General features: G+C 48.5%; 1 protein-coding gene across 7 annotated transcripts in view; it reads right to left on the bottom strand.

The window, feature by feature from the left end:
• Positions 1–12,425: 12,425 nt before the first annotated feature.
• pms1 (PMS1 homolog 1, mismatch repair system component) overlaps positions 12,426–26,062 on the bottom strand; it is a 19,846-nt gene continuing 6,209 nt past the window's right edge. For 6 of the 7 annotated variants that reach the window (XM_086145343.1, XM_086145340.1, XM_086145345.1 and 3 more), the window contains exons 6-13: positions 23,944–24,060; positions 21,377–21,499; positions 21,149–21,295; positions 20,390–21,072; positions 16,147–16,602; positions 15,911–16,041; positions 13,814–13,962; positions 12,426–12,734 (exon numbers count right to left, since the gene is read on the bottom strand). In XM_086145343.1, coding sequence (XP_086001469.1) covers positions 12,540–12,734; positions 13,814–13,962; positions 15,911–16,041; positions 16,147–16,602; positions 20,390–21,072; positions 21,149–21,295; positions 21,377–21,499; positions 23,944–24,060 — 2,001 coding nt within the window. In that variant the 3' untranslated portion in view covers positions 12,426–12,539. The remainder of the gene's footprint in view (positions 12,735–13,813; positions 13,963–15,910; positions 16,042–16,146; positions 16,603–20,389; positions 21,073–21,148; positions 21,296–21,376; positions 21,500–23,943; positions 24,061–26,062) is intronic. The other variant, XM_086145344.1, reaches the window with a different exon arrangement.

Below are 26,062 nucleotides of genomic sequence, written 5' to 3'. Positions count from 1 at the left end.
TGATATATGAACGGTTGAACGTCTCGATATGCAGCCCTGTGATTGGTCCAGGGTGAACCCCATCTCTCACCCGATGACAGCTGGGATAGGCTGCAATCCCACTGGAACCCCGAGTGCAGAATAACCAGTATAGATAATACATAGATGAAGGAATTAATGTAAATAAGAGCCGATGACTATATTGATCGGCATTAGCGGTTGACTTTTGGGTGGAGACCCCGGGGGGGGTCTAGACCGCTGGTACCTGGCTACACCTGCATGGCCTGGACCCCTTGGTCCAATGACGGGATGTGAACTGACAGCCTGACCCACTCTGCCTGGCGGCCCCCCACCCCACCCCCAGTACCCTTTGAGGGCCACTTCCTTTCCCGCTGGGAGCTGGACAGTTGCCATGACGATCAGCCACAGCAGAGCCAGCTTCCAGCTTCGCAGGGGCGAGAGGGAGCTGAGAGCCACTTCAAACTTGCAAAGTGTCAGATTATAATCCTGATTATTGACATTCCACGTTGACACTGAAATTCTTGACATTGCATTTCGGGTCCCGGTGTTAAAATCCTTCCGAGCCCCAATGTGGCCGTCTGTACGTCAACGGCTCCGATTAACTCCGACACCGCTTGCAAAATTGGCACCAAAAAGGCATACAAGGTTACTGATCCCAGTTTCCTGTTCATAAAGTTCTCTTCCTCCCAGAGTTTTATCATCAATCCTTGCCAACAAACCTCACAAGGTTTATTTATAGATTCCCCAATCAATTAATTCGATATAAGATCAATTATTCGATTTTTTTAACGTTGGAACGACCCCCGGTGAAATGAGTGCTAGCACTAGCAGCTAACCCTACCCAGGCAGACAGGTATCAGCATCACTTCGGTTGCTAGGGGAGTCTTGGCATGTCTATTATGGGATGGCTGCATTTTTTTGGTCGTCTTGTAGTTTATCTCCGGTGTTTTCTTGGAGCGCATCGGCACAATGGGCGGGAAAGTTGAGATCCCCAGAGTTGGACATTCTCAAAGGAGCCGCTTTTCAATTTTCAGGAACTAGAAACCGTGGACCTTTACAGTCCCATGGACTTTCGTGCTTGGTGGAATTCTTAGGCCATGCCTGTTACAAGGTACTTCTTGCAGACCGCCATTTTTGAAACCTATTGTTTTAAAACAATGGGTTACCTGCTGAAGGCTGTTTTCTCGCAACAAAATGGACAAAACCAGCGGGAGATGGAGGTCCAGGGTCTTGTGGCCTGCTACGCCACAGAGGGGTTTCTACGGCTCGCAGAGAAACGTCAACATTTTGGCCGAAATAAGTCCCGAGTTACCTAACAGGGTTCTTCTCGTGGCAAAGCAGTGCAGGGAGAAGATAAAAACACTTCAACCCATCTGATAGTCCCTGGTACTTATTCTCGTCATGCAGAACATAAACGCTGCGGCAGCTTCGCTCTCCATGTTGTCCGTGTCGTCGTCCTCTTCTTCGGTGGGTTGGATTTGAATGTGGTGCCGAAGGTGCACGTCTCAGATGCTTGTGTCACACCGGGATCCCTTACGGCAGTGTTTCCCAACCACTGTGCCGCGGCACATTAGTGTGCCGTGAGAGATCATCAGGTGTGCCGTGGAAAAATGCCCACTTTCACCTGATTGGCCCGAAAATTTTTTATCCAACGCAAATAATGTGTCTTCCTATGTCTATGTGGGCAGCGCGCCCATTCGATGGCAACGGGTAGTGAATTAACCTGTGCATCTGTGTATCAGACTGATTAGGGACGCTTTGCATGATACCTTTTTAAAATAAAAAGTACTTGTATCTGTGTAAACAAACAGGCAGAAAAACTACCAAGACGAGTGAGAAAGCAGTGAAAGCTTGCTACAAAGTTGCTGAACTCATCTCTGAATCCAAACAGCCACACATCGTAGCAAAACATTAATACTACCTGCCGACAAAATCATTGTAGAAGAAATGCTCGGCTCTGGCGTTGATAAAGAAATAGCCAGAGTTCTCTCAAATAATACCATTTCCAAACATATTGATGACATGTCTTCAGACACTGAAAAAAGTGTTATGGAAAAGTTGCACATCAGTGGGGAATTTGCATTGCAACTTGACGAATCTACAGATACTAGATATATTAGATTTCACACTAAGTAAATTGAGACTACGATTTCATTCTAATTCATTCAAAAATGTTTTTGACACATTTATTTGATGTTGCGCCTCGTGATTTTTCTCATGTAAAATATGTGCCGTGGCTCAAAAAAGGTTGGGAAACACTGCCTTACTGCTGGGGAGAAGGGAAAGCTAAAAGGTTCCCCTGGAGGAGGCTACTTCCTGGAACCAAATTTGACACTTCGCTTTGTCCAAAAGCAGCTAGAAGGACAAACGGTCAGAAAGGACCATCTAGGTTACCACAGGTGAGCCACAGGGCGCCGTCCCGGGCCCCCTTCCAGACACAAGACTGCACCGGCGGACTAACTAGCATTAGCTCGATTAGGTTTGCTGGAGACGCAATGGTTCTGTGGTCCCTGAGCGGAGGGATCACCGAGGGACGCCTGTGGAAACCATTGATCACCTCCACCTGGGATGGCGCACAAAAAGTACTTTCCCTCCAGAGTGAGCCTGTGCGGACGTGTAACCCGTACGTCAGCCCCGCCTCTTTAAAGCGTAAAAATAACCGAGTAGCGACGGTTTATGACAAACCCATCAGCGTTATTCTTTCCACTGCAAACGCCCTGGACGGCATGGCTGCGACCCGCCGATGCCTCATTGTCCTGCAGTGGCTCCTTTGCGTTTGAGGGGGGGGGAGGAGGAGGTCGGGGGGACGTTTCGACGGCAGCATCGCTGTGCCTGTTGACAGCTGGACCCCGGAGGATCGCGTCCGCCAGCGACATTCCACGCCTGACAGGTGAGGAAATGAGAGTGAGAGAACAGGGAAGGATGTTGGGGGGTGCGGGAGAAGTCCAGGACAGCTGGAGACCCCGTTATTGGACGGCATCCCTGTTGTGTAAGGTCAACGGCGCTGGAGTGGATACAACCTGTATTCCTCTTCAAGACGGTTATTGATGGACGGTGTTAAACAGCGAGAGGCGACACTGCTGGAGGGAGCTCCACAAATCCGCTAAAGGATCAGCGTGACTAATTGATATGATGAGTTCATTTATCACATTTGCAAAGTCAGATTGGAAGCATAATTTCCCATCACACATACATACAGGACTGTCTCCGAAAATTAGAATATTGTGATAAAGTTCTTTATCTTCTGTAATGCAATTAAAAAAAATAAATTACTTTTTCATGATATTCCAATATTTTGAGATAGGATTTTCGAGTGTTCTTAAAATGTAAGTCATAATCAGCAATACTAAAATAATAAAAGGCTTGCAATATTTCAGTTGATTTGAAATAAATCCAGAATTTATGATATTTTTGTTTTTGTAATTGCATTACAGAAGATAAAGAACTTTATCACAATATTCTAATTTTCAGAGACAGTCCTGTATAAGTAAATATGAGGGTGAACATGACCATCACTGGTCTCGATGAAATTAGGAAGTACAATGTCGTCCCAAGAAACTTGAAGAAATTGCTGCGGCAGGCTAACCCTGCTAAGGGATATCCCATACCTCTCTTGTTCCTCTGCAGTCCTGTCTCTTCATCAATGCCTGATAGCAACCTCCTATCTTCTTCTGAGTCTTTGGACTCTTTAATTTTGCAGGTTCCCAGGGGGCCAATATAATCTCCTTTACAGTCTCTCCAGGTATCCACCATTGTTGTTTCTTGTTATGAATATTAAAGCTATCGTTGTATCTTTACACCTATTAGCGTGTAACTGTTAGCGCCACTGCTCTTAATAGTAGTAAGTGCCCGTCCCTCCCAACCCTCTTACCACCTGTCATAACTCTGTCTCTATCACACCCGTACTTTCTATCGCCGTCCTTTTATTTCTTTCTCTCCCGGTCGAAGCAGAAGGCCGCCACACGGAAAGCGTCATCAGAAATCCAGGTCGTTATTTGCCGCCGTCTAAATAAAATCGGCAGGTTAAAAAATAAGGGCGTAACCCGCAAACGGGTTCGAGGCGACTCGATTGCTTTTAAAATGAGCTTAAAGTGACAGCTGGAAGTTGCCAGGCTAATCTATGCTTAAAGAACAAGTACGGGTCAGGTGTGCGAGCCACTTCAGCAGGGCAGCCACGGCTATGGATGATTCCCCGCTGTTTTTGGTTTTGTCCAACTGTAAAATACGGTCACGGTGCCCCCCTGCCGTGCTAACCCCGCAGGTGAGCTAATTCTAAAAAGGTCTGTCTGGTGGATTGCGGAAGGTCACCGGCGTTCCTTCTCTGGAATGGACAGCCTGTCCGCAGAAATTTTTATCTACACATTCCTGAGTGCACGGAATACAAGAGACACGGGGCCCGGGTTTATTTAAGGAGGGCTTGATGGGTCTCCGGAGGAGGTTGGATTAAGGCACCTGATGTTTCTGCTGTATCGGGAAAAAACATCTGGAGCTAACAGATGTGCAAATCATACGGTCTGGACGAGCGCTGCTGCTGACAGACAACCCAAAACACGCCACCCCTCCTCCCGCCCCCCTCGGCAGGAGTGACGACAAGACGAAGCTGCAGATGACAACGTTGAACCGATGAAACAATGACAGGAACCTAAAAGCCTCTCACAGCCATCGTACACTCTCAGGTACCCATTCGCTAACAAACTACTGAGGTGATATTAAGACGTTCCTCTTGGAACGTTTAGTTCAGCATTGCAGATCATGAATAAATGAGTGACTAAATGAGGCGTCCTCGCAACGCAAGGAAATATCTGTGTCCAATCTGCGCCGCTGAAGTCCCAGTGATTTTAGTAAAGGTGCTCTGATTGGACGGCGGGCCGCTTTCAAGGCTTCTAGCTGCGAAAAGTGCGCACATGCATCACGGCAAGTCGAATCTGTGGCCTCGGAACATTTAGAAGAATAAATAAAAACACGGGACGACGCTCTGACGGTGCAGCCACGCGCTGTTCGTCTCCGAACGTATCGGTTTCGGGGGGCCTTCGCTCCGGCAAACCCTTGAGCGAATCACTTGCTGGTGTTTTGGCAGGAATCTGGCGCGTCTCGATGACGGAGACCATGATCACTTAAACAACCAGCGGAGGACGACGATCGCCGCGGGCCAGATTGACAGCCCGCTTGCGAAAGTCCCTCTTGGGTCGACGGAAAGCAATGAAAAGCAATAAAATCGGACAGTCTAGGACACGATAATGGCCAGATGGCCGGCCGCTGAATGCTGCCTGTCATCAGCTGTCCGCTGATTTATCCTTTCCGTCTGCGCTCCGCTTGCTTTTTCACTTAGGCTTGAGGGATCGCTACTCCTACCCGAAAACTGACAGCCACCTCTGGGAAGCGGACACGTGATTAATGGCTTCGTGGAGCTACTGGAAGTTTGGAGGCCGGACAACATTCGCTGTCTGCTCCAGACCTGTTTTCGAGGATTCGTCAACATCGGCCGTTTTGTTTGCGCGGAGGGGCAAGAGCGGCGGGCGGAAAACACTGGACCCAAAGCCACGCTGGGTCCCAGGTAGCTGAGTCCCCTCCGCCCCCCCCCCGCGCCTCTCCGTCCACCTCCTCCCGAGGGACGGCGCTGACAGTGATGGAGAGGAGATGTTCCTCGGAGGAGGCACGGGGAGGGCAGATTATGGAAACCTCCGGTCTCCAGATGATTCGGTATGCTCCAAACACAGATGGATGTAGAGCAGTGTCAGGTATGTGTCAGAGGACTGGATGGATTCTGACATCTCGAGAAAATAACGCTTATGGTACATTTTTACAGATTACGCCACGCTTATCGAGTTGCCGAGGGTATCCGGGCGGGAGCCCGCCTTCCCTGTCCGATACAGGAGGAAACTCAAAACAAAAATCCACTCGTTTATGGCAAAAGATATCTTTAATATCAAGTTTGTTCGAAAGGTGTCTCACTCTGGAGTAACAAGTGAATATTTATCGAATGTACGTTTTCCCCTTTTCAACCCGTGAATGTCACAATCTTGACAAAACGTGCTATTTCCTTTCGTTTACCCCCAAATTTGTTCATTTTTCAAATTGGTTAATATAAGCTGAACTAGCAGCAAATTGCTGATTTTTATTTCTTAAATCTACTAGTCAACAATTCGTTAATTTGTTATCTAAACCATTTATAGCCGGCATACCATTCACTCACTCGTGACAAACATTCACCCCTTTCATTGACACATGGGCAACCGGAGGAAACCCCCGCAGATGTGCCTTTGGGGTGAATCAACAATCAAAAAAATAATTGAATAAATTCCGTGATTCAGGTTAAGTATTTTTCACTTTGGCATAAAAAAATTGTTTAGGGAATTAAGACGCAGAGAGATTAAATGTTTCGAGAATATTTTTTTCCCCTCTCAACAAACAAGTCCCAAGGTGTGCAACAGGGCATGATCTGGGGGTCCCACATGTTCAAGAAATACCCTTGTCATCAGATTTTCTTTGAGGGTATCTAATGTGGCCAAGAGATTTTGCAGACATGGTCAATGGGGCTGCTTGGACGGCGCAAAGAAGCGAGAGTTGGCATGGCTAGCTAGCTTGTTTTCAGGCACTTCAATGTGATGCTGTTAGTTAGCTAAGTAGCATGGTGGCGCACTTCCACTTCCACTTCCACAGCAAGAAGTTTCCTGCTTTGATTCCCACTGGGGAGAAGTTCTTCCTGTGTCTGCATGAGGTTCCTCTAGATTCTCCGGTTTGCATCTACTGCTTAACAAAAAGAAGAAGATTCATTGGAGATGCTAGGGCATGTGAATGACCGGGAGAATGGTTTGTACGTCTCCACATGTGGCCCTGTGACTGGCAGGCAGATGATCCGGGATGAGCTCCACCTCTTGCCCGATGTCAGATCCAGCCCTCGCCCCCCAAAACGGCTCAGATAACAAATGAACGGACACTCCGTTATGTCAGCGCAAGATTTGTAGCCCCTTTGCTCACATCGGTTAGCCAGTTCGTTAAAGGAAAGGCTCAAATGCAGCAAACGGCAGTGGTTCGATCACCTACATTCGCCGGGGAAATCAGGCCTGAGGCTTTGACGCATTGGGTACCTTTAAAATGCAGCAAAAAAAAAACCAAAACTTCAACAACCCCCTCCTCCCCCCCAATAAAACGAGACTCCGTAAATGACGACTTTCGAAAGTGTGACTTGTATTCATGCGTACCCCCAGGGGGACACATAAACCGCCTCCTAACTGGTTTCATATTTCTAAACAGAAACAGGTGCTTGTACCAGCAGCGGACAAGGTACGTGACTTCTTCTCATAACAGTTCCAAAAATAGAGAGGGGAAGGGGTTAAATATAGTTCATTGCATTTTATTTTGAATTTGACGACTCTGTCAAAGTGTGCAGTTACACCTACGGTTGTGAGTGCGGTGTGCGGTTACGCAGGGAACTCCGGCAAAATTAATATCTCGATGATGGCGGACGCGAAACTAGCATTCCGCTATAGACGTTTGGACGCGGGTGAGTCAAAGACTGGCTGATTTGACGAAATTTGCAAATAAGCGGCAAATACTGCAGTTTTGGTCGTAAGGAAAAAAACAAAAAAACAAAAAAAAAAAACATGTATACACACATATATATATATATATATATATTTGCAACAGGTGTTTTGAGAGACAGCTGGCAAAACGAACCGCTGCTGACCTTTTAATGGTCACATAGTCAAAAGATGATCATCCGCTAATCCGCCCCAATTACTCTCATATGCCTCCTGGGTGCTAAGGGCAGCATGTACGGGGCAGATTCTGCTGCTGCAAACATTTCTTGACACGAGAAACTGAGCAGCCTGTATAAAAACAGTGAGAAGTTTCACACAGGAGTCCATGTAGGAGCGCAGGGAAGGCATTTAGGCATTCGCCCCTCCTCCTCCTCCTCCTTTCCAGAGGCACTTTGCATAGCATTCGCCCGGCAGCAATGCCGAAGCCATCTGTGGTTTGACCTTTCGCTGTCCTAACTATAATATTATCATAAGATGAGCGCTCGGCTTGCACTCGAGGCAATGAGTGAAAACCTCTGGTGGTAGTATCCGCTGTCCAAAACCAGCCCTGGAATATGAGCATTAAAATGCGGGCCTTCGGAAAATCGGCGAAGGGAACGACGAACAGTCGCGTGATTCGTTTGGGTTCGTTCAAGGGCCGTCGGTTCGTTTGGTCAAAGCAGAAGCCGAACTCGGTTGCCGTGACACCCACTGTGGGAGAGGAGGGTACTTGCAAAAACTTGGATTAAGGAAGAAAAGGTCCAAGAGGTGGTTACAAGTGTTGTGTTGGTCACATCTTGCATGTGGGCCCCAAAAAAAAAGAAGATTTTGAAAGGAATTTTTTTCTCCCTCAATGGCCAGAAGAGCCTGAGACCAAAAGCAAACGTCCAGCAATTTAATTTTGCATCACTTAGCGACTTGTCGCAGAAATAAATGTCCAAGCCCTTCAAATTCCATTACTGCCAGCTTGTTTATCATGGGATGGTTGCATTATTTTGCTCATCTGGTAGTTTATCTTGGGAAGAAGATTAATGGATATGAAGTTAGTTGGTGTGACAGACGAGGACACGGAGAATAGGGTTAGATGGAGAAAGTCGATTTGCTGTGGTGACCGCTGACGGGAAAAGCCCAGAGGAAACAAAGAAGGTAATTTACCTTAGGTGTGTTCTTGGAGCGCATCAACACAATGGGCCAGAAAGTTGAGATCCCCAGAGGTGGACGCTGGAACCTGTGGATGGATCCTGGATGTTTTTGAAGAAGCCTCTTCACTGTGGGAACTTTTTGCAGCTCCTAGAAACCTATGAAAGAACTAGGTCGTTTTTTGGTGCATGGGGGAAGCATTGGAACCAAGGGGGATGTTGGGTGGAACTCGTAACCCAGGTACTTTTTAAAAGCATAGTGGTCATTTGTTTTCTTGCGATTACAATGGACAGAACCAGCAAGAAATGGAGCGACAAAGAGGTCTAAGCTCCTCTGACCTGCAACGCCACAGAAGGGGCTCCAAAGTCTCGCAGAGGGACATCAACATTTTGGACAAAATAAGTTCAGAGTTCACTAACAGCGGGTTACTTTACACAGCAAATCAGTGCTGGGAGAAGATGAATACAGTTCAACCCATCTGATGGTCTGCTGTTATTATTCCCGCCATGCAGAACATGAACGCTGTGGCAGCTTCGCTGTCCACGTTGTCCGTGTCATCTTCCTCTTCTTTGCGATGGTTTGTTTTTGAGTGTGGCGCAAGTTCTTGGATTTCAGTTCTAGCTGGACACTTTTTAGAACCGTTCTGCCCAAAAGCAGCTATGGACGAGGCAGACAATGAGAGTGAGTGATGTCCAACTGTGTATCCTTGTTTCATGGATAAACTTTACTGACCCCCACAGGCGAAATTATTTTGTCACAGTAGCCTAACAGTTATAGTGTCAATAAATATGAATAAAAATAGAGATACAATTAGAAGAGCCACAAATAAATAGACTGCAGAGAGGACAACATCAACATCAAGGATAAGAATGGACGACAGAATTTAAAAAAAAAAAAAAAAAAAGAGTAAGGGTGAAAATAGACAACCAAAACACCAAAAGGGATTGGAACATAAACTGAGTGACAATAGCAATGATGAAAATAAACAAAAATAAGCAGGATGTGAATGGGCTGAGATCAACAAGGATAAAATAGACTGAGTTAGTAAGTTAGTCACACATGACACGTGTGAATGGGTGAGGTGGTGAGGTTGTGGTAGCAGAGATGCACCTCTGGCCGCTCAGAGTTGTGTGCCGTCCAGACTGCTGTTATACAGAAGTCAGCTGAGAGCTGTTGAGAAAACAACTCACGTATCTTCGGCTTTCCGTGGGGGTCGCCTAATTTAAAGCTCAATTGTTTCCCCCCAGGAGACGAAGCGGGCTGTTTCGGAAGTGTCGCCCGCTACAAGTTAGCTCGGTGTCAAGAATTCGCCAAACTTTGCGGTTGAAGTTACAGCGCAAATCTCCCAAGCATTTAATGCATCCAGGGATTACAAACAACTATCTGTCAATCCTGAAGGCCGAGCAGCAGCTGGCACTAATTGAGCTGAAAAGAATTATGGGTTGTCGCTGGCACGGCGACGGATCCGACCCTGCCAATGCCATTCCGATGGTTCTCCGGTCAGGCTTAGGAGCAGTAAAAATACTTTGGTTTTCAGGTGTCACTCAGCATTTCAGAGGCCGGTGTTGTTAATCTGAGGAAATGCAAAGTAACTGTCAAATATCTGGACGACCCCGTGGACTGCAGGCATTATGGAAAAAATAACTCCCTCCTCTTGTTGCCGTAAAGTGAGTCCTTCCATTTACAGCCACAGTTCTACATGAGGACCCGGAGAGAGGGGGGTTCCTCTTGCGTTTCACTTTACGCAGAACTTGTGTTTTTTTTTTTTTTACCAGGTGACACACAGGCAACCTTTTCAACTGCTTTTCTAGGCTTCAAGCTGGAAGACAAGTGGGTCAGTGGCCAGAAGGACACAAATCAAAAAGGAAAGATTGATTTTTATACTCGCAGCGCAGTGGCGCCTCAGGGTTCCTGGTTGGATTCTCACATGGGAGCTTTTTTCCGTGGAGTCTCCCAAGTTCTCCCCGTTTCTTCCCACAATCCAAAAACATGCAGGGGGTTCACTGGCGATCCTACATTGTCCAGATGAGTGAATGATTGCATGTCTAAATGATGTAAGGGTGAATGGTTGGATGTCTCTATATGTGGCCCAGTGATTGGCTTGCGACCGGTCCAGGGTGAATCGCGCCTCTTCACCCTCAGCTGGGATTGGCTCCCGTCACCTCTGCGACCCTCAGTGCAGGATAAGCGGTATGGATAATAAATAAATGAATGAATGGAATGGATGGATGGAATTAAAAACAAGTCAGGGAGGAGAGCAAAACACCAACCAATCCAGAGTTGGCTGACAGCGTTGCAAATAGAGCACTTATTTTCCAATGCTCCACATTTGTTTTGGTCAACCTTTGCCTCCTGCAGCTGTGCAACCTCCCCATTGGGCGACCAATAAAGGATTATTGTATTTTTGCATCACTTTCGATTAAATTACGAATAACTGGGGCAATTAGCCCAACGGCTTTTATGCACATAACTAAAGATGCTAGCTATCTAAAGTCTGTGCCGAGTAGCAGGTACATTCCTGCTAGAACGTCTTGCTACCTCGATGTACCCTGACTTGTGTTTAATTGCGGACAATATGAATTACACATCCATTCGTATCATTCAGGCCTGCAGCACATTCCCGAAAAAGTTGGCACTGAGAGGGGGGGCAACTCAGGGCGAGTAATGAGGTGAAATAATTTAATTACGCAGTTATTCGAAACAGGTGATGTTGACAGCTGATTGCGACCATGACTTGGTAGCATAGCAGGATCCAGGAGAGGCCTAATCCCATTGGAACGAAAAAATGGTCCGAGTGTCGTCAGTGCGCCGACAAAGTTGTGGGAAAACCGTTGAAACGTTTAATGGACATGGTCCTTCGAACAAATCTTAAGGACAGTCAGAAGAAAATTTAGCTTAATTCTGCTCTCGGGACAGCACTGCATCAACAACTGTGACTATTCCAGATCCGTGCTGAACCGCTCGGGTTCTGGCTGACGTCGGAAAATGAGCGTCCGGCGCAAAGATGCGGTCGCATCTGCAATTAAAAGCGGGGAGAATGTGAGGGAACCCTGTTGCGCACCTTCACGCTGGATTTCACAGCTGCCAGGCAAGGCGCTATCCAAACAGACGGGGGGGGGGGCAACTCGGGGTTCGGCATCTTGCCCGTGGACATATCGACGCACAGACAGGAGGTGGAGCCGGGGATTGAACCGCCAACCTCCCAATCGGAAGGGCTCTACCCGCTGAGCCGCGGGAGCCCCTTAAAGACTTGTTGGTAGGAAGAACTGGACAAAATGACACCTGAGACACTTCATCACCTGCTGTCCTCAGCCCTACAGGTTCTGACTTTACACTACATGGTCTCCGTGACCCCATTCTGCCCCCCCCCATATGGCAAAGATCAGATGTGCATCACAAATGTGCGGATCTGGAAGGAGCGTATGGAATACTCTGACATCTGTGAATACTCTTGGATGTTTTCAAAAACAGCTAAGATAATGATTGGAATATGATATCCGATATGAATCCGCCATCCAGGGCCGATCGAATATTTCCTGACATTTGGAGGGGAACATCATTGACGATTCAGAGATTCCGCATTTTCCAAATATATAGATTCACATTCAGGGGTCTTGTTCTTTTCTCCAGCAAAAACTCAAGATTTCCAAGTCTACGAAGGGTCAGGGGAAATCATGACCTGATTACTTGAAAAGTGTTGCAACAAAAAGGGGAACGCATATTTGGCTGTGGTGTCAAAATGAGTGTGAAAACCACAAAGAAAAAGTGTGGAAAATATATTTATTGTTTGTATCTGTAGGAGGTGGTGGGAGAGAGCAGTTCTTAAGCAAAAAACGCCACGGCGTTTGTCGTAATCGTGATGCGCGTCTGTTTTAGAGCTCAAAGGTTCGCGAGCAGAGCGCGGGCTTCCTGGTCGGTGCGCGGCACGTCCGAGAGCGGCTCCAGGAACGGCCGCCCGTGGAAACACGTCCGGTTGTTCTCACCGAGCTGCTGCTCCATCCGCCGGAGGAGTCCCTGCACGTCGTCTCGGGAGAGGCGGGCCGGCAGCTGTCGGGCCAGGCGCACCGCCTCGCTCTGGAAAGTTCCCCCCGGCGTGGAAAAGATAAGGAGGCTGAATTTAATTTAGTCCATTATCGTGTGTGATACATTCCTCGGCGGGGGCTTTAAGCAGCTCCATCAGCAGCAGATTGCCGCATCTGCTCTGGAAGAAGGAACGCTACCACAGGTCCTTCATCCCATCTCCTACCAGATTGTTGAATATCGCACACTTATTAGCATTTACTTTAATATTGCACAGTGTAGATGCCGCTAACAGGCATTGGCGAAATAGTTATTTTTTGCACCACACTTCTACCTCCTTTTTCAATCTATCACCGCCCCCATTCGTGTAATTAATATTACGATGCATTCTATCCAGAACAGAGCTTCAATTTGTTATTGAATTTCCTGTGCGTTCCTCTGTATTTTTTTTTTTGCTGTCAAATTTTGCACTACACGATAGTGCGAAAACCAACAACCGTGGTTTATACACATGATTACTACATGTAATCATATGTATGTGTACTTGTAAATATACATGTATATATGTTACAAATATTTTTACAAACCTTCAACTTTGTAGGTTTTTTTTTTTTTTTTAATTTTTATTATTTGCTATTTTATTCTTTATTTTTACACACAGTTCTATTTTGATTCTTCCCACTTAACTCTGTGTCAGGAGCTTCTGTCAACAAAAAGTAACGTCCCCCTGGGGATCAATAAAGTATTCTGATTCTCTGATTATGATATATTGTATCCATTTCCTACACATTCTTCCATGCTGATGTGAAAATTGCATTTCCCTGTCGAGGGATCAATAGCCTATCATATCCTATCCTAATGTCGGGTTTTATTTCTAATGTGCAATATTTTTTTAAATTCACTGTCATGTGCAATATCACTTTTTCCAGATTTAGAGCAAAACAATTTCCTTCGGGATTGATAAAGTTTTTATCTTAGCTTATCTTCATGGTGCTGGTTAATTCGCTCGCTCTTTTTTCCGTCGTTTTATGTTCACCCCGCATCTGCGTGCGGGAGCGTCCGTCACACTGAGACGGAGCCCGACGGATCGTGGATTTAAAAATTTCAAAACTACAACTGGCCGAGCCTCTCACCTGGAGGTAGTTGGTCACTTTAAGCGGCCGGCAGTCGCGCGCACTCCTGGCCTTCCCATGCAGGACAGCGGTCAGGATCTCCCTCAGGTCCTCCACGCCAAGGAAAGGCACGCAGTCTGCCATTGCCGTCACTTCCAGATGTCCCTCTGCTGACGCCGGGCCCGGCCAAAGCAAGCAGAAAAACAAGGATTAATATACTCCAGGCGCCACTACTATCTCCAGGAAAGAATAATAAATAAATATTGTGGTTTACGGCCAGACCGGCGACCAAGTCAAACAAGCAAAGGCCAAATGGAGTGTTAAATGACGAGAATAGAAGCCCCAGCAGACGGACAGGAAGCCCTCTTGTAAAGGTGGAAGAATGATAGCTTGTAATTTCATGAGGAAATACCATAAATCACGCGCAATTTTAGCGTCTGATTTATGGACAGTGGAAGTGAAAAGAGAGAGGGATGAAAAAAAAAAAAGATGAAGATATCCAGGGGGGACAGCAGTCGGACTAGATTTACGTGTCTTGTTATTCCTCTTATCGGCTTTCTTTACAATCCTTATTATTGCTATTACTTATCTGACTATATATATACATATATATATATATGCTTATACAGGATATAGATTTTTGTCCCCCCCCAATTATCTGGCTAAGCTTTGCTCTTTCTGTCAAAGTAGTTGGAGAGTGGCTTTAAATAAATAATTACATTTTCATATTTATCAGGAGCAACCCCCCCTTATTTGAGATTGGTAACAATAATTAAATGTAACAAATAAGAAGAACAGAGAAGAATATCAGTGTCGAGAAAATAACAAAATCACAAATGAAATGAGCAATAAAATCCTGATTATTATAAACCAGTAGACTTACACAAAATACATTTAGCAATTTTTTTTTTGTGTTTCTTGTTGTTGCTCCATGTTAAGACATTGTTGCTGCTCACACATTAAACACACTTATCACTTATTCATCATCTATAGCGCTTATCCTGCACGGAGTCGCCGGGGAGGCGGAGCCTATCCCTGCTGTCCTGCGGCGAGAGGCGGGGTCGACCCTGGACAGGTCAATCACGGGGTCGCGTGTGGAGACATGCAACCATTCATGACTTTGTAACGGGTATTTTTACATGAGCGGGATGGCATGGAGGTCACCGACAATAAAGGAAGTTAAAAATGTCTGCAGGTGTGCGGTCACGATGGAGCCCTAAAATTCATAACTTCAATAATATAACTATATGATGTATAATAAAACCGACAACTACCTATGTGGTACTGTGTCACCGCCACCATGCCGAGCGTTGCTTGTTTTCCCTTCTGAGACGGTTCACCTCACTAGACGCTGGCCCTCCTCCTGGCGGCGTGGCCCCGCGGCGGGCCAGTACCCCGGCGGGCGGGTGAACGGGAACGATGGCTGCCCTTTTGAGAAATTCGAGGAATTTTCATTCGCTGCTGCCAGCCTCGGCGGGGGAGGGACGGCCCCGGAGGCCGGAAGCATGAGATTGCTTCGCCATTCGGCCTCTGCCCGGATCACTCAGAAATACTCGACTGTAGATATAATATCTAACATATAGGTACAGATATGGGCTGCGAGGGGTTTCTCCTTGCTCCTGCTACAGCCTGAAAATACGCAGGAGGTTCGTTGGAGATACTAAATGGCTCAGATTTGTGAATGACACGTTGTTAGTCTACATGACGAGAGGATGAATGGTCTCTATATGACTGGATTATTGTACAGCATGCCTTCACGTCAGTGGAAGCTCTCTGTCATCCCTGTCATGGTGAATACTTGTGAAAATCTTCTTGTTGTGGCAACTGGACTAGAATTTCTTCACTCAAAGATGTTTCACCCCTCATCCGAGAGGCTTCTCCTGTTCTAACGGCCTGTGGGGAGCGTCGATGTGAGGTAGGAATGAGATAGTGAACAGATGAAAATCTGTATACCAAGTGTGATTGAAAGAGGGAATAATTTGGGTCTAAAAGACGTGTAAGTGAGAGGGTGAATGGTTGTATGTCTCTCTTCGTGGCCCTGTGTTAGACTGGCGACCGGTCCAGGGTGAACCCCGCCCCTCACCCGATGGCAGGTGGGATAGTGCAGGCTATAAGTACCTTGAATGAGTCTTATTTTGAAGCCGTTGGCCACGAGCCTGGGGTCGGAGAGGATCGCGCTTCCGTCCAGCTCAGGGCTCTGCCGCTCCATGCTGCGGAGTGCCCGGGTGTACTCGGCTCCTCCCAGACTCCTGTGGAACACACAACCGCGGAGGATTCGGGGGTTTGGGATTTGTCGGCGCTTGGGGGGGGGGGAAAGTTCCCGGCGCGCCGCCGTTCGGGCAGGGATACGTTACCCGTCTGTTAATTGTATAGGGCTCTGCAGACTCACTGCCGGGAGTATATTATCCTCTAGAAGTCTCTTAAACAGCAAGGTCTCCTCCACCCTAAATGGGTTTAACAACATGAGCCTCCAACCACATAAAATGACCCAGGCGCTCTGAGAGGCCAGCCGGTTTACAAGGCGGAGGCCCCGCGGCGCTGCGTCGCTCTGGGAGGAGAGGCGCTGGAGCCGCATCCGGAGGGCAGGCAGGTTGCAGGGGAGGGGCTGCGACGGCCTCTGGTTCCTTGTCTTCTTCTGGGGCTGAGCGGAGAAGAGCTGGTCCAGCAGCTGCTGATTGGACGACGGGGCCTTGCGCTTCTGGCCGGGGCTCCTCAGGCTGCAGCCGCCCTTCTCTTGAGGGTGCTCCGCAAAGGCTTTCTTGGTCCTGCGCTCGTGGAGCTCCTGCTGCTTCTGTGCTTTCTCTTCGTATCTGCAGGGTTTAGACAAGAGCAGTAGTTAGAGCAGCGAGAAGACCCCCCCCCCCCAATGGTCTTTCAAACCCACAGACTGGGAATAAGGTAGCAAATCCAAATACCAATCGTCCGCCTCCATCCAACCCTCTCCTCTCACACCAAATAACTTCCCGTCCTCTTTCCCTGCATCCATAAATCTCCTCTCTGGTCTTCCTCTAGAACCTCCTGCCTGGTAGTTCCAACCTCAGCATCCTCCTACCAAGATCTGCACCATCCCTCCTCTGTCCATGTGGAAACCATCCAATGTGCTGTTCCCTCTGGTGGACTCATTCCTGATCCTCTTCATCCTCCTCACTCCCACAGAGAACCTCCACATCTTCACCTCTGCTTCCTGCCTTCTCCTAAGTGTCTCTAAACCAGACAACATGGTTGCTCTCACCTCTGTCTACTCTCATCACCCTCTGACACTTTTCTCCACCTGTTCCAACTGGATCACACATATTTCTTCGCCTCATCTCTACCCTCTCCATTGCTCTGGACTCTTGACCCCAAGTACTTAAAACTGCCACCCTCTTTACCTCTTCTCCACGAAGCCTCACTGCTCCAACTGCTGCAGCTAACCTTCATTCCCCTCCTTTCCAGAGCATACCTCCAGCTTTCCAGACGTTCCTCTGTCTGTTCCCTGTTCTCACTACAGATCACAATGTCATCTGCAAACATCCTGGTCCATGGAGATTCCTATCTAACCTCATCTGTCAGCCTGTCCATCACCACTGAAAACACGAAGGGGCTCAGAGCTGAACCCTGATGCATTCCCACCTTCAACTTCTCCATCACACCTACGTCAAAGCTCTCAAACATGTCCTGCACCACTCTAACGTACTTCTCTGCTACTCAAGGTGCAACCGGCGAGTACAGGCGTCGGACACAACGGAAGCTGATGTGAGGCTTCACGGACCTTCAGGTTGTTCAGAGGGTGTTGAATTTTGGTCAGAGAACAAAACAGAAACAAACAAAACCAAACGTCAACATCTAGATCACTGCGGCGTCCGATTCTTCAATGCAACGTATAGATCCGTTTTTCTTTCGCGAAAGGTCGTATCGAAAATAATTCGAGCCTCAAACACGCCTGTGCACCTCTGGAGGCCGACACAGATGCCGTCTGTTGTTGACTAGTTAGAAGAAAAAAGTCACGAAAGCAGTGCTTTCTAAGATAAGAACTCTGGCACCGAGTTCCACCTTGTTCCCACTGGACATGTCAAGACGATGATATTGAATTTGAAACATGGCACATGGCCTGCTTTCCTCAGCAGGAGAGGCAACTGCCAACTCCTGTTTCCAAACAGCTTCATGCATTAAGCATTAAGGCTAAACATAACACCCTGTTAATCAAGCAGCCGGTTTGGTGGACTGGCGCAATTCCTAGAAGTGCAGTGCCACGAAAACGGTGGCGGCGAGCTGGAGGCCGAGGGCCTGCCACGTCTTGATTTTTCACGTTTACAAAGATAGCTGGACGGCAAAGGGTCGGGCTCCGAGCAGATGTCTTTTTCCATACTCACTTTTTGTAACTTATATGAGGCCCTGGGTGCCGCTGATGCACATTTTCCAAAAGCGCAATTACTTTCAATTGGCACGTGGTGATTAGAGGAATCAGGTCGAAGTTCTTGAAGCGCGGTGTGAGTCCCTGATGCTTTAGCGGCGGCCGAGCGGAGAACAGAGGGCCTTCGTAAAAGGTCATGGAGGCCTTGGCTGTGTGCAAGGACAAGGTACTGGGTAAGCTTACCCAGAGGGTACTACGCTACAGAAATACTCCACGCTACATTATCCACTCAGCAGTGATAAAACAGGCTAATGTGTCTTTCAGCTTTTCAAAAATAGCAATCAGCCTATACTATGGTTGATTTAAGAACTTTCCAGGAAACATCTGGTATTTAGGATGAATGAATAATGAATGTCTTTATTGTCATCGCTCAGAGGTACAATGAAATTTGGATGTGATGGATATCTAAGCCTAAACGATCTATTTTTATGAGTTGTTTATAGGATTTTTTTTTTGCTATTTTTTTTCATTCTTCTACTTTGAAAGTTTACATCACTATTTCCTTTGAACACATCCAGCCAATTTTTTATTTTGTAGTTGGGAAAAGCTCCAGCAGCACCGCGACCCTGAGTGCAGGATGAGTTGTATGGCTAATGAATGACTGTTTGCAAAAGACGAAACACCCGAGCAATCTACACTAAACTCAACGTTAAAATTTGTATGCGTGAACCACACCTGGGGGGCCAAGAGGTGTCCATGGAGCGCCTTTTTATTTTTAAAAATCGAAAGAAACCCATCTTAACTCCAACCCCGAGACAATGAGCGGAAGATTATCGGCGCTCCTGCAAGAAGAAATAGCGGGGCCAGTTATCCATCCCATTGCCTTGTTTTTGTTTTTTTTCCCCTCGTCTCCGAGTGACTCCATCCCTCTGTCTTACCTTCATTAATGTAAATCCTCCGGCTGCGCCGGGGGGCCAGAGGGGAGGAGGAGGTCGAACAAAAACGCTCATTACCTCCATCTGCTTGCTGCCAAATCTGGGGCTGACTGGCCAACTATGTGTCACTCCGGCTCTGCACAACTCTTATGAAGTCACTGTGGGCCACATTTTTTAAACTTTTTTTTTTTTTTTTTTTTTTAGAAAAGGGACACAAAGTCTTCTGAGAACGTCGGGTCGGACACACTTGACTCCGCTGCTTCTGCTTGATTAGGGAATAAGGCCCATTCGTGCGGCAGCGGTGATCGGACGCTCCAGGAGCGATAGGAAACTGCGACTGACTCGGTGGTGCGAATTTATTTCCGTTCCATATATTTCCAGCAAGGGAGGACGGTGATGGCGTCCTTAATGGGTTTTTAGCGCGGGATCGATCACACAAACGCAGCTGCTCTCGGCGAGCCGCTGCCAGGGAAACCGGATCGCGGCGCGCCGGTCCCTGAGCTCGGCGCCGGTTTCCAGTGTGTCACAAGGATAGATAGGAAAAGCCTTCGTGATGGCCCGCGAGCGACAGATACGCACCTGGATTACCTATGAGCGAGGCGTCGGGATTTGAGAAACTCGACCATACGGACGGTGAAACTAGAAAAATGTGTCACGGCATCGGGCCGCTTCAAATGTGAGCCTCCAGAACACAAGAGGGCGCTGTAGACTTTGGGGTTTACAGACAGTCTGTCTTACTGGAAAAGGAATCATATGACGATTTCTGTCTGAATAAGACAATGAATGGTTGCATGTCTTTATATGGCATGTCAGAGGATGAATGGTTGGCCCTGTGATTGGTTCAGGTTGAACCCCACCTCTCACCCAATGGCAGCTTGGACAGGCTCCAGCGCCTTTGCGACCCTGGCTAGATAGTGAATGAAAATAAACAGCAAAGCCCATATCTATCAATATTAATCATTTCATCGGTGGAGGTCGGATACAATCTGTTAGGTCCCTGGGGACGTAACAGATCTGTCCATGTTGATTTTGGTCTTCATTTTGTCTGATAAATACTCCGTTCTTAGGGATCGTGAATGAGGGCTCAAACTGTCTAAACCGGCGGTAAATCAAATCTGGCACAAAGGATGCGCTCGCCTGGCCTGTCCGTCACTCCGAGAACGCCGTCAGCCTGACCCCCCGATCAGGCGCAGGCGTCTGGAAATGCGAGACTAAATTTCCAGGCTGTTTCACATGTCAAGTGACAGGTCAGACCCTCCTCTCCGCCTCACGAATAACAAGAAATGGAAACGAGTGCCTGGAAAAGGCGCCGGGGTCTGGAAAACTCACTTCTGCCGCTCTTCCTCCCTCAAATTTTTCCACCGCTGGTTAACGGCGACGCTGATATCCTGCAAGCTGGCTGCCGGCTGCTCCCGCAGGACCTCGGCCCTGGCCTCCTTCTCGAAGAGGGCGGCGGGGGACAGCGGTGCCCTCACGGTGCGGTTGCTGATCAGGTCGAATGCGGTCAGTGCAGCCTTCTTCTCCGTGATGATGTTGAAGGGCTTCCTGCCCGGGTCTCTGCTCTCGTCCGGGTCCAAGCAACCTGGCTGGAGGATTCTCACGGGCTGCAGCGGTTTCCCCGTCGCCGGGTCGGTCAGCGCCGTCCCCCTGCTCCAGCTCTCTGCCGATAGCCGTCCGCGGTCGGAAGCGCCGACCCCATCGGGGGGCGCGGAGTCCTCGGTGGAGAACGAGAAGCAGGGCTCCAGGGCGCCCGGGATCGGGTTCACCAGCCAGTCCTCGGCCACCGAGGACGAGGAGCTGGTGTTGGAGGGTGGGCGGCTGAGCGGGGCCGCCGCAGGGGAATCGCTCCGTTCGGGTGCGGCGCCAAGGTCAGCGTCAGGGGTAACATCATTGTCCAGGTGTAAATCATCAGGGGTGCGAGCCGAGGGACACGCGCCGGCGGCGGGCTGATTCTCCGTCCGGTAGCCATAGAGAGAAACCAGCAGGGCCTCCACTGCGGTCAACACGGCCTCCTGGAGACAGAAACATCAGCACCTCCAAGCTTTGGTACATGTCCCCCTCCCTCCTCCTCCAAGATGGCGAAGCTACCTTCTCATGCAGCAGGACCTGGGTCTTGTCTGGCGTCAGGTTGACGTCTAACGAGGACGGCGGAACAGCGACTTTCAGCACAAGGATGGGATATCGGTTGCGCGTGGCGTCCTGCGGATACTGAGCGGTGTAGTGCCGGCGCACCAGCTGAGGGACAACCGCATGCGACAGGCATCAGAGAAACCCCAAAGACGCGAGACCACTCGGAATAAAAAAAGAAATCGTCACCTTGAGTATTTCCTTCTGGCTGACGGGGCGGCCGTTGATGAATATGAACAGCTTGTCTGGGGCTGACGTGCTCGTGGTTGAGTAGTCTGCGCCGGGCTTCGGGAGAAAGGCCTCCAGAACTATCTGGGTGGCACACAAGGAGGTGGTATGTGACATGGTAGCCAGGTGTGGTACAGGAGCACGCATGAGAGCAGGTACATAGTTATTGTTGTTGATTGGGCAACAGTGCATGTCGGACGCCGCAGAGATGTAAAATCATGTTGTCATTGGCGCATGACATGGCTCGGCTAGTGCGGCACGTTGTTTGTTATGATTAGCGGTTAGCCCTGTGAGGACACAGGAAGAACCCCACTTTGGTAGTGCTACGCTAGCAATGAGCGACGATGGTAGGGTCCCGAGTCAGTGCCAAATGCTGTTTGTCCCGTTCGTAGGAATTAGAATTTTTTTTTTTTAAAGGATAAAGGGCCTTCGGGACACGACGCAGTGCAATAAAGCGATGCGAACAGCCGCCTCCTGGATGACCAATAAAAGTAAACCTCCAGTCGGGGGGGACTTGCCATTTGCGGCCGTGCAGCCTGCGATTATGCCACATCAATTTCACCCAAGCGCGCCTAATAAACTGGCGAAGTGAGCCGAGAACTTTTTTCTTTCTTTTTCTTTTAAATCGATGACTGCGCAAAGCTGAACGATCACGCTTTAAAACTCCATTATGGAGGCAAAGCTTGTAAGAAATGATGGAAAGCTATTAACGCGATGCAGGACCGGCTTCTTGTTTTTTTTTTGTTTTTTTTTTTCCACACAGCCTCAGGCTCATTATTAGCGGCGGCGTGCGCCAAAGCAGTTATTAGCCCGCTGTTTCGGGTTCGGGGCACATATGCTTCTCTCTACTCCTGCTCATTAGGGTCACTTTATGGGGGTGCGCGAATGGCAACTCTGGCCCTGGAGGGCGGCGGCTTCGTGTAGCTGCGCAGCCGTTTTTTTTTTTTTTTTTTTCTGAAATAACTCTGAAAGTAGTGGCGAAAGCGTACCGCGGCAGCTCCCCTTGATCACATGAGCTCGGGGACAGAAGTTCTTCTTACATTTGTGACAGGAAGTAAGAGGAAGGGGTGAAAGGTGGCTCACATAACTGGGCGCCAAGGAACGGCGGCCAAACAACAACAACAGCGGAGAAACGGGGGTGAAAAGGGCTGCTCAATATCTGTCAGGCCGCGTTAGCCTCGGTGCTCGGCAGCAGGTACGCGCCGCATGACGCCTACCGTGACCAAGCAGAAAGTCGCAACTCGGCGGTAATTCGATTAACAGCAGCACAACAAAGCTTAGCTAACCGAAAAAAGGTAAAAAAAAAAAAAGAAGTAGGGAACTGGAGGGGAAAGGGCGAGGGAACGGTTGGCCAGCGACCAGCTGACCACATTCGCTGGCTCAGGACCAGGCATTCACTATGAGGCCATTAGCTCACGGTCCAATGTAACGTGCGCATTTTCATTCGCCCGGCGGAAAGTATCCGTCTTAACGAGCGGCCGTGAAATCGGACCTTCTCAGAAACACGTAAAAGCAAAGAGACCACGGCCCCAGTGCTTCTGCTTGGGGCAGGGTGTAATCGGAGGGGAGGCGGGGGGCCAGATTCTTAATATTAACAATTAAGGATGTAACAATAATGTTGTTATTGTTTAAGTTACAAGCCGGCTCTGGCCAAGACGCCAAAGAACCACAGCCACGGCAGGCGGGAAAATGACCGTCGGACAGCAAAAATGGTGCCATCAATCTGTCCGCCCCGGAAGAAACAGGAATTGGAAGCGGACGTTTGTCCTCTAAGGATCCTATAAAGGACGGGCAGTGGTTGGCGTGTTCGCCTCTCGGCAAGAAGGTCACTGAAGGTCCAAAAACATTCATTCATTCATTGGAGACCTCAATTCCCAGACTTCTGAACGACAGAGTGAACAGTTGAACGTGTCCATATATGGCCCTGTGTTTGGTCCAGGGTCAACCCCGCCTCTTCCCCAATGACCGCTTGGATAGGCTCCAGCCATACCCACGACCTTGAGTGCATGGATAATGAATGAATGAATGAATTACATGACTGATGGGCACTGAAAATGGTGGCATCCATCACTTCACCTTGGAAGGAAAAGGAAGTGGACTTTAGCCTTGAAGAGTCCGCTAAAGAACATCGATTTTGTATTCCGACACCTAAAGCTCGATTGTTTCAAACATGGATTCGGCTTTGGGATGTGTGCAACGTGAGGAAGGGCACGGCCAAATCATCCCTGTAATGACGGGTGGGGAGGGAGGGAGCTCGCCGCTTCCGTGCCAGATCCCTGTGACGCTCATCCATCATAGTGCAAAGGTGAGCAATCGTCATGTGAGACCCGCAAATGTGAGCTCCACGCTCAGATGGGAGGCAGCATAGCTGACATCGCTGTTTACACCGCCTGCTGGCAGCGGGCATGACTGACGCCCGGAGGGAACCCGACACTTTAATTATCCACCGGCGCGCCAACGGAAACAACCAATCTCCGGTATCTCCTCCGTTTCTGGATGGTTATTCAGCTAAATCGAAATTCACTGACCTCTGGGTCCTCCTGGCGATGGTGGCACGGGAGCAGGCTGGCGGCGGCGCCGGCCCCAAGTACGGCGTTGAGCGCGCTCCTTAGGTCAGCCACTTTCGGCTTCTGCCAGATGGCTACCTGGAACGAGACGGACGGCAACGTCTCAACAAACGTCCAAGCCCGGGCACGCTAGTCAGCTAGATTGATCGATTTCTGATAAATCAATACAGTGTGGCTGATGACAACGGAAGGGCGATGTGACACGTTCAAGCGCGACTTCCCCTGATGGTGCTTGGCTTAGGGGGGCCCTTAAACGCATCACCACGTCATCCAAACATTACTGGACGCAGGATACATGTTTACTTTGCGTGTCGAAACACAGGAAAGCTTGGGCACGCCGTCCCCGTATCGCCATGACGACAGAAACAGCGTCAGACACAGCTGCCCCACATTCAACCGAACATCGACAGTATAACAAATTTAACTGATCTTTATTTGTTGGTTTTTGATCTATCGGGTTTTCATAGCAGCCAAATTCAGTACCTCCATCTATACGGTCATACATAAACATATACATATATATTGATTTATACACACACGTAAGTTTATATATATGTAAATATGTATTTATACAGATCACTGTTCCCTCTGAGCCACGCATTTGCACAATCGTGCACTGCTCCACTGTCTCCGCGCACAACAAAGCTGAACTGTAAATAAATTAAACACATTTATTTTATTTACAGTTCAGCTTGGATTTTATTTTGTGCGCAGCATAGATTCGCTGTGCTCGGTGAACGCTGGAGCAGTGCGCGATTGCGCAAACGCACGGCATCGGTGATACAGATGCACGTCGGCCATTAAATCGTCCATTGGGCTCATATTTCTTGAGTAAAACCAAAGGAATTTGAAAATATATTTTGCTGAAACATGTTGACATCCATAGGCAGTTTGTCTAGTGGTGATTACACCCCCACACTCTGCACACACACACACACACACACATACACACACACCAACCGGGGTGTTCATTTCTAGAAGCATGCGCTCGGCCGCAGGTCAGGTCTCAGCCATTAAACCCGCAATCTGGCACATGTAAGCGGATCAGCCCCCACGAGCAGCTCTTGAAGAAGCTGTGAAAGACGACACGGGCCGAATAGCGGGGCTGACGAGCGGAGGGGTGGTGGCGGTGGCGGGGGGTAAAGGGTAGGGGGGCAACTGAGTGCTGATGGCACAGAACTCTGGGCGCGACTCCCCCCTTTAGCATGGAAGCTGATTTTCTACGAAAAGCAGCGCGGTGGTCGTGTGCCCCCTCGCCGACTGGCCTACACACACACACACGCACGCACGCACGCACACACACGCACGCACAAGTCCGGGTCCGTGAAACACAACCCGTGCCCGGTGCTGAGTTCAGCAGCTTACTCGGGCGTCATAATCGGCCAAATCAGAGTTCACGGTCAGTATTTTGTGTTTGCGGTGCCCGCAAGAAGAACGGAGAGGCCAGTAGGGACGAGGAGGTTCGGCTCCAAACACACACCTGATTAATTTAATCTTATGTAATGGAACAAACCAAACATGACCGGCAGTTTGTGCATGTGTGTGTGTGTGTGTGTGTGTGTGTGTGTGATGCACGACCCTCCCCCCGCCAAGGTGGCACAGAAAACACAGAACAACGGAAAAGTGAGCGTGAACACAAACGACATCTTGCGGCCTCGCGTGGAAGTGGACGAGGGTGCATTTTCCACGAAATGCGGAGAAGAAAAAAAGCGCGTGGAAGCAAGAGGAAAGAAACGGGGGGAGAGAACGGGTAGAATGAAAAAAATGCCAAAGTCAAAGGCAGGAGGAGGAAACGTGCACTGCAGGAAAGGAAAAAAGGAAAGGAAAGGTGGAGAAAAAAAAGGAAAGGAAACTAAGAAAGGAAAAGGAAAGGAGGAGACAGTAAGGAAAGGAAATGAAGTAAGAAAAGTAAAGGTAAGGAAAGGAAGAGAAAGGAAGAAATGGAAAGAAAAGGAAAGGAACCAAAGTAAGGAAAGGAGGTAAGAAAAGGAAAGGAAAGGTGGAGAAAGTAAGGAAAGTAAGAAAGGAAAGGATGAGAAGAGAAAGAAAGGAAAATAAGAGAAGGAAAGGTAAGGAAAGG

Source organism: Fistularia commersonii, chromosome 4 (assembly GCF_037954325.1).
Source record: "Fistularia commersonii isolate RoL2024-O1a breed Wild chromosome 4, RoL_Fcom_v1.0, whole genome shotgun sequence".
Classification (NCBI taxonomy): Eukaryota; Metazoa; Chordata; class Actinopteri; order Syngnathiformes; family Fistulariidae; genus Fistularia; species Fistularia commersonii.
This window is presented reverse-complemented; position numbering and strand designations above follow the sequence as displayed.